Genomic DNA, 8,811 nt, shown 5'->3' on the forward strand with positions numbered 1-8,811 from the left:
GCCATCGCGGCCGCCAACAACTCCCGGAGCTAGCCCCTCTGCGGTAAGGAAGACACGAGAGGGCTGGACTACGCATCCCAGAGTGCCCCGCTCCCGCAGCCATGTTGGTAAAGGGCGCGCGGAAAGAGTGGGAAAGGGTAGAGAGTCGCAGTCCATCTGAATACTCTGATTGGTCACGGTGTGGTATGGGGGCGGGGCGTTTACTATTTAGCCCAGTCTGATTGGCTGAGTCAGGGGGCGTGTTGGGGAATTCCCCCCAGGGCGGAAGCGCTAGAATTCCAGGCAGAGCCCAGCGACTGGCGGGCGGCCGCTGGGGTCCCCTGAGGCTTTGGGGGCCATGGCCGGGGTCGCGTGCTTGGGGAAAGCTGCGGATGCCGACGAATGGTGCGACAGCGGCCTGGGCTCTCTGGGTCCGGACGCGGCGGCCCCCGGAGGACCGGGGCTAGGCGCGGAGCTGGGCCCGGGGCTGTCGTGGGCGCCCCTCGTCTTTGGCTACGTCACTGAGGATGGCGACACGTGAGTGAACCTTAGGCTGCCACACCGGGCCCTAAAATCCCACATCTGACTCCCTATTAGTCTCTGATCCTGACTTCCCAACCTCTCAATCCTAAATCTGTCTTCTAATGCTTTCCCTGACCTCTAACCCCCAAGTCTAACCTTTGATAAATCAATTTCCAATCTAATTTTGATCCTAACCCCTTCCTTTCTGGAACTCTGGTTCTCAGAGCTCCACATCCATTGATTGATTCCACATCCAAGCCTCGATTTGACCTTCCTGACTGCGGTCCTGAGACCTATGTTAGAACTGAAGTTCGGGCAGGCTCCTCCTGACATCTCACCTCTAAATATGATCTTTGATCCTTAGCTCCTAACTTAGACGCATTAGATTTTGATTTCCGAAATTAATACTTGGCTTTTGACTCTAAGATCCCACCTTCTGAGCACTAATCTTCAAACCTTACATTCAAACAGAAAATGTAAACTCCATGACAGCAGGGATTCATCTGTTAAACAAATATTTATCCGACACCGACAACGTTTCAGGCCCTGTTTTAGGTGCCGGTGATTAAGGCAGTGAAGAAAGCACAAAAACTTATGACTTGTGGAGCCTACATTCTAGTGGGGGTATATAGATGGCAGGGCAGACAGACTTACAGAAAGGAGGGGAGGAAGGGTGGGAGGAACAAAAGAGAAAGAAGGGTAGAGGGAAGGAAAGAAAGAAACAGAAAGCCACATAGACACAAAGTAAGAAAGAGAGACAGAAGAGAAGAAAGATAGGAAGAAACAAAGATGGAAAAATGAAAAAAAAATAAGAAAAATGGTATGTCAGAAGATAGTAAGTTCTTTGGAGAAAAATAAAGTAGGAAAGTGAGATAAGTAGATAATCTGGGGAGAGCATTCCAGGTAGAAAGAACAATGCTGTAAAGGCCCAACTGAGGGAATGTCCCTGGGGTTTTTGTGTGTTGTGTTTACAGTTGTATCCCCAGTGACGGAACAGTGCCTGGCCCATAGGAGGCACTCAAGAAACACCGATCTTCTCAAAGAACCAGCTGTGGTTTCATTTATTTTCTCTATAGGTTTTTTTTTTTCTTGCTTTCTATTTTGTTGATCTCTCTTCTGACTTTCATTATTTACTTTCTTCTGCTTACTTTAGGTTTAATTTGTTCTTCTTTTTCTATTTTCTTAAGGTGGAAGCTGAGGTCATTGATTTGAGACCTTTCTTTTTTTCTAGTATAGGTGTTTCGTGTAAATTTCCCAGAGTAGTGCTTTAGCAGTATCTCACAAATTCTGGTGTGCTGTGTTTTTATTTTCACTTAATTCAGTACACTTTCTAATTTCTCTTTTGATTTCTCCTTTGGCTGGTGGATTATTTAGAAGTATGTTATTTAGTTTCCAGATAGTCCAAATATCTTCCTTTTATTGGTTTTTAGTTTAATTCCATTGTGTGTGCACTTGAAAAGAATGTGTATTCTGCTGCTGTTGGTGTAGTGTTCTCCAAGTGTCAGTTAGAGGTTGTATTGGTTTCTTTGGTTCTTCTGTTGTTCAGGTCTACTGTATCCTTGCTGATGATTTCTGTCTACTTGTTCTATCAGTTATTGAGAGAGGGGTATTGAAATCTTCAACAATAATTGTGGATTTGTGGATTTCCTTGTTCTATCAGGTTTTCCTTCGTGTAATTTGACGCTCTGTTATTAGGGGCACAAATGTTTAGGATTATTATGTCTTCTTCCTTAATTGACCTCTTTATCATTAGGAAATAATCTTCTCTATCCGTGGTAATATTCCTTGCTCTGAAATCTACTCTGATATTAAAATACTCACTCCTGCTTTCTTTTTTTTTTTAAACTTGTTTTTCATTGAGTATCTGTTTTTTATGCTAGCCAACGTTAGGGGCTTTCGTGTATGCTGTCTTATTTATTTATTTTTTGGCTGCGTTGGGTCTTCATTGCTGCGGGCAGCCTTTCTCTATTTGCGGCGAGTGGGGCCTACTCTTCGTTGCGGTGCATGGGCTTCTCATTGAGGTGGCTTCTTGTTGTGGAGCACGGGCTCTAGGCGCACGGGCTTCAGTAGTTGCAGCGCATGGGTTCAGTAGTTGTGGCTCATGGTCTCTAGAGCGCGGGCTCAGTAGTTGTGGCACACGGGCTTAGTTGATCCGTGGCATGTGGGATCTTCCCGGACCAGGGATTGAACCCGTGTTCCCTGCATTGGCAGGCGGATTCTTAACCACTGTGTCACCAGGGAAGTCCTTCACTCTTGCTTTCTTTTGACTAACTGGTGTTAGCATGGTATATCTTTTTCCATTCTTTTATTTTTAACCTATTTTAAAATTTATTTTAAAGGGTGTTACTTGCAGGTAGCATATAGTTGGGTTTTGCTTTTTTATTCAATCTGACAGTTTCTACCTTTTAATTGGAGCTTTTAGACCATTTACATTTAATTTAATTATTGATATAGTTATGTCTATCATCTCGTTATTAGTTTTCTACTTATCTCTTCTTTGTTTACCTTTTCCTCTTTTTCTGTCTTTTGGAACGAGCAAATTTTGTTCCGTTGTATTTCTTTTTCTTTTCTTTCTTTTTTTTTTTTTTTTTTTTGCGGTACGCGGGCCTCTCACTGTTGTGGCCTCTCCCGTTGCGGAGCACAGGCTCCGGACGCACAGGCTCAGTGGCCCTGGCTCACGGGCCCAGCCGCTCTGCGGCATGTGGGATCTTCCCGGACCAGGGCACAAACCCGTGTCCCCTGCATCGGCAGGCAGACTCTCAACCACTGCGCCACCAGGGAAGCCCCGTTGTATTTCTTTTGTTGGCTTATTACCTTTAACTCTTTGTTTTTTATTTTAGTGATTGCTCTGAAAGACAGGTTGGCAAACTATGGTCTTTGCCAACAAAGACAGGCAAAATCCAGCCAGCTACCTGCTTTTGTATGGCTGTGAGCTAAGAATGGTTTTTACATTTTTAAAAGGTTGGAAGAAAATCAAAAGAAGAAAAACATTTCATTGCAAGTGAAAATTATATGAAATCCAAATTGCAGACGCCATTAAGTAAGTTCTGTTGGAATCCAGCCATGCCCATTCATTTACATATCGCCAATGGCTGCTTTTGCATCCTGACAGGAGAGCTGAGTAGGTGAAAGAGAGACCATGTCGTCCACTAAGCTTGAATTATTTATCTGTCCCTTTACAGAAAAATTTGCTGACTCCTGCTTTAGGGCTTATAGTGTGCCACTTTAACTTATTATGGTCTGCCTTCAAGTGATATGATTCCGCTTCTCATAGCATAAAAGAACCTTAGAATAGTATATTTCCATTTGTCTCTTCCTGGCCTTTGTTGTATTGCTGTCGTACATTTCACTTATACATGTGTTATAAACTCCACCAGACACTGTTATAATTTTTGCTTAAACAGTCAATTCTTTTTAAAAAATTATCTTCTAAAGAAATTTACATATTAAGAAAGAAAATCTTATGTACTTACCCGTATAGTTACTGTTTTCAGTGTTCTTTATTCTGTTGTATAGATCCATATTTTCGTTTGACGTCATTTTCCTTTTGCTTACAGGTTTCCTTGAACATTTCTTGTGATGTGGGTCTGCTGGTGATGAGTTCCTTTTGTATAGTTGAAAGCAGCTGTATTTTGTCTCCATTTTTGAGAGATATTTTTGCTGGGTTAAAGAATTCTAGGTTGACAGTCCGTCTTTGAGTACTTTAAAGATGTGGCCGCATCGTGTTCTCCTGTATTATTTCCTTTGTGAAACCTGCTGTCGTGCTTATTTTTATTCCTTTATACTTAAGGTATCTTTTCCTCTGGCTGCTCCGAAGATATTTATCTTAGTTGTTGATTTTGAACAGGTTTTTCATGTGGGGCCTCGATATACTTTTCATATTTCTTGTGCTCGGGAGTCATAGAGCTTCTTGGAGCCGTGGGTTTATAGTTTCCATCAGACTCGGAAAACTTTCTAGACATTATTTCTTCAAACGTTTTTTCTATCCCCCTGCTCGTTTAGGAACTTGTTACGGATAGACTGGGCCGCTTGAAGTTGGCCCACGGCTCACTGATGTCCTTTCCGTTCTGAAGTGTTCTCTGTGTTTCATTCTGGAGAGTTGCTATTGTGAAGTCCTCAGGTTTGCTAATCTTTTTTTTTTGGTAGTGTGTAATCTGTTGTTAATTCCATCCAGTGTCTTTTTCATTTCAGGTGCTGTAGTTTTTATCTCTAGGAGTTCAGTTTGAGTCTTTTTTTTTTTCTTTTTTTTATCCATGTCTCTACTTAACTTGTTGCATGTATAAGATACAGTTTGAATGTTCTCGTTTGCTAGTTCTGCCGTCTGAGTCATTTCTGGGTCAATGTCCATTGGTTGATTATTCTCACTATGGATCATGCTTTCCTGCTTCTTTGGCAGGCGGATTCTTAACCATCTAATCTTTGATTAGATGCCAGACATTGTAATTTTTACCTTGTCAGGCTAGCTAGCTTTGTATTCCTATAAATACTCTTAAATATTGTTCTGGGATGCGGTTAAATTACTTGTAAGTAGTTTGATCCTTTGGGGTTTTGCTTTTATGATTTGTTAGGTGGGTCCTGAGCACCCACCTAATCTGGGGCTCATTATTCCTCATTACTGATGAAGTAAGACCTTCCGGAGTATTCTACCCAATATCCTGTGAATTGTGGGTTTGTCCTAGTCCCGGCCCTGTGTGAGCACCAGGCATATCTCTCTAATCCTTTTGGATGGTTTTCCCCCAGCCTGGGGTAGTTTCCTTACACCCTTGCACTGACCAGTATTCTTCTAAATACTCAAGAGGCCCCTCTGCGATCCCTGGGCAGCTGTCTCCTCTCTGGTTCCCTGTCCTGTGACTCCAGCTGCCTTGCTCTCCTGAGACTCAGCTCTGTCTCCTCACCTCAGGCAAATCTGCCTGCATTCCCCTTTCTGCATCATGGCTTGGAAACTCTCAAGACAGAAAGCTGTGGCAGTCAACTGAAGGGCTCATCGAGTGTGCTGCCTGTTTCCCTAGAATTGCTGTCATTCATTGCATGATGTCCAGTATCTTGGGAACTGTTGTTTCATATACTGTATTATGTCTGGTTTTTTTTGGTTGGTTGGAGATGGGAGTGAAATCTGGTCCATGTTACTTCATCTTGGGAGGGAGTAGAAGTCTACTTAATAAACACTGGAGACTTCCCTGCTGGTCCAGTGATTAAGACTCCACGCTTCCACTGTAGGGGGCTCGGGTTCTATCCCTGGTCAGGGAGCTAAGATCCCACATGCTGTGCGGTGTAACCAAAAAACCCCCAAACCAAACCAAACCAAAACATTGATTAAACAAATTTGCTGAATTAACTCTGACCTGACCCTCCCAGGTTCCTGACAGCTGGTTCCAGAACTGTGGTCATAATGCCTAGCACCCAGCAGGTGCTCCACGTTTGTTGAATGAACGCATGCTAGAGTACTTGACCTCATAAGAAGTAAAACAAACAAACCAAAAAAAACAAACAAACACCCAAGCAAACTAAAAAGAGAGTGCCAGACCTCTGCCTTCTGACCCCGTCCTTGTCCTCAGGGCCCTGCACTTGGCCGTGATTCACCAGCACGAGCCCTTCCTGGACTTCCTCCTAGGATTCGCCGCTGGGACTGAGTACCTGTACCTGCAGAATGACCTGGGCCAGGTGAGCCACCCGTAGGCACCGTAGGGCTTGGGGGCCAGGCTTCTCTGTGTGACCCCCTAACCCCTGCCTTCTGCTCCTGCAGACAGCCCTGCATCTGGCAGCCATCCTGGAAGAGGCATCCACGGTGGAGAAGCTGTATGCAGCGGGTGCCAGCTTGCTGGTGGCGGAGCGTGGGGGCCACACGGCGCTGCACCTGGCCTGCCGCGTCGGGGCACACGCCTGCGCTCGTGTGCTGCTCCAGCCCCGCCCCCAGTGCCCCAGGGGAGTCCCCAACACCTACCTCGCTCAGGGCTCTGACCACACCCCTGACACCAACCACACCTCTGTTGCCTTGTACCCTGAACCTGACCTGGAGAAGGAAGAGGATGAGAGTGAAGAGGACTGGAAACTGCAGCTGGAGGCTGAAAACTATGAGGGTGAGTGTCCTCTGTCACTGGGAAGGGCCCGGGCTCCCAGGCAGGGTAAGGGTGCCTGGCTCTGGGCTCGGCTCTCCTGACTCAAAGCCTGGCCCCTTGGGAAATAATACCGAGGCTTTAGGGAACCCAGGCATCAGGCCCAAGGGCTCCTGCTCAGGTCCCAGCTTATTGAGAACCACAAGCCCCAGGCCACCCAGGACAAGGGAACTCAAGCGCCAAGCCCTCTGGGAAACTCTGGCAGCCCAGGTTCCCAGAGGTTGACATTGGAGTTCAGGGACAGCCCTCCTCAGCCAGGCCTCATGGGAAAATAGACCTTGTCTACCCAGGGCCCTAGCATCTGAGTCTCAGCTCCCCCGTCTCTAAGCCCACCCAACTACTTGGGACCAGGCCCCTCCACAGGTAGAAGGGTGGGGTCCAGTGTTCATGGCCCACCCCACCCCCCAAGGTCATAGGCCCTTCAACTACTCAGGACCCAGGAATTTGGGGTCCTGGTTCTTTGTGAAGTAAGACCAGAGACTCAGGTCTCCTAGCCCCAAGATCCAGGCCTCCTGTCCAAAGCCCCTGGGCTCTTCACGCATGGGCCCCAGACATCCCACAACCCAGGCATTGGCACCACCAGCAAGTTCCAGACCACCTGAGACTTAGGCATTTGGGATGCAGGAGCCTCTTTGATATACCCAGGCATTCAGGAGCCAGACCCCAAACTCCATCACCCTCAGGCCACAGAACCATCCCCTAGGATCGTGGCATTGGGGGCCCAGGCCCACCCCCCCATCATCTGACATAGGTCACTCTGTCCCCAGGCCACACCCCACTCCATGTGGCTGTCATCCACAAAGACGCGGAGATGGTCCGACTGCTCTGGGAGGCCGGAGCTGACCTCAACAAACCGGTGAGCTGCCCTAAGGAGAAGGCGTGGCAGGGTGGGGATCGTCCCCGAGCGGGGCAGGGCCTCCTCTAACCTCTCTGCTGCACCCCACAGGAGCCCACATGTGGCCGCAGCCCCTTGCACTTGGCAGTGGAGGCCCAGGCAGCCGATGTGCTGGAACTTCTCCTGAAGGCCGGTGCCAACCCCGCCACCCGCATGTACGGTGGCCGCACCCCACTCGGCAGCGCCATGCTCCGGACCAACCCCATCCTCGCCCGCCTCCTCCGTGCACACGGAGCCCCTGAGCCCGAGGACGAGGACAAGCCTGGCCCCTGCAGCAGCAGTAGCGACAGCGACAGCGGGGACGAGGGCGTGAGTCAGGAGGAAAGACTGGGCGGCCCAGCTTGGGGGTCAGAGTAAACGGGCAGGTGGAAGGGGGAGAAGAGAAATTAGGCAGCACGTTGAGACTGACGTTGGGCTGCTGTGATTAGAGAACTCAGGCAGCAGTGAAAGTGATACCAGACAGCGATCAGGGGAGACCTGGACAGGGGTGGCGGGGAGAACTCAGGCAGTGGCAGTTGAGAAGTTAAGGTAGAACTCAGGCAGAGGGAGAGAAAAGACCTTGGTCCTAGTGGTTGGTAAACATAGGCAGCAGAGGGTGGCAGCATGGGGAGTTGTTTTGTGGGAGCAAGAGCTGGAGAATTTAGGCTGTGGGAAGATGACCTTGGGCAGCAGTGATTCAAACACGGGCAGCGGTCGGGAGAGACCTAAGCCAGCGGTGAGGAGGCTTTATTGGAGAACCCAGGCAGCAGAGACACTGCTGGGGGCAGGGGTTGTCGTTGAATGGTGGGGGTTGAGGAATTTGGGTAGAGGCAGAGGGAAGGGGCGGAGGGGGAGACCTCAGGCTGCGGCGGCTGAAGGGCTGGAGAGGCAGCAGGGCTGGAGCCCACGCGGTAGTGCTGGGAGAACACAGGTGACCTGGAAAGTGGTGCTTAGAGAACTAGAAGCAGGGAAGTTGAACTGGGAGCGGGGAACTTGGGCTTCAAGGCAGCACCCGGTTCTCAGGGTGGGTGGGAGAACTTGGGCAGCGGGCAAGGTGGCAGCCACCTGAGCCCCTCTGCCTGGCCCCCTCTGCCCCCAGGATGAATATGACGACATCGTGGTCCACAGTGGCCGGAGCCCAAACCAGCTACCTCCCACCCCAGCCTCGAAACCGCTCCCTGATGACCCCATCTGACTTAATTGTGAATAGAGTTTCCAATTTAATAAAAAAATCCCAGTTCTGACAACAGTCTCCTTCCCAGGCCTCCCGCCCACTCCTCAGCTCCTGTCCCTCTAAAATCAAGTGCTACACGATAAGCCTTG

General features: G+C 48.7%; 1 protein-coding gene across 1 annotated transcript; it reads left to right on the top strand.

Moving 5' to 3' along the window:
• Positions 1-251: 251 nt before the first annotated feature.
• Positions 252-8,805, top strand: NFKBIB (NFKB inhibitor beta). Its single transcript, XM_019941142.3, has 6 exons — positions 252-516; positions 6,057-6,162; positions 6,245-6,578; positions 7,382-7,470; positions 7,561-7,818; positions 8,588-8,805. Exons 1-6 carry the CDS (start codon positions 338-340, stop codon positions 8,681-8,683), a joined length of 1,062 nt encoding a protein of 353 aa, XP_019796701.1. The 5' UTR covers positions 252-337; the 3' UTR covers positions 8,684-8,805.
• Positions 8,806-8,811: the final 6 nt, after the last annotated feature.

Source organism: Tursiops truncatus, chromosome 19, assembly GCF_011762595.2.
Source record: "Tursiops truncatus isolate mTurTru1 chromosome 19, mTurTru1.mat.Y, whole genome shotgun sequence".
NCBI lineage: Eukaryota > Metazoa > Chordata > Mammalia > Artiodactyla > Delphinidae > Tursiops > Tursiops truncatus.

Coding starts and splice junctions, on each gene's coding strand:
- NFKBIB (XM_019941142.3), top strand. CDS start 338: ATGGCCGGGGTCGCGTGCTTGGGGAAAGCTGCGGATGCCGACGAATGG. Junction 6,163..6,244: donor TGCAGAATGACCTGGGCCAG/GTGAGCCACCCG, acceptor CTGCTCCTGCAG/ACAGCCCTGCATCTGGCAGC. Junction 6,579..7,381: donor GGAGGCTGAAAACTATGAGG/GTGAGTGTCCTC, acceptor CTCTGTCCCCAG/GCCACACCCCACTCCATGTG.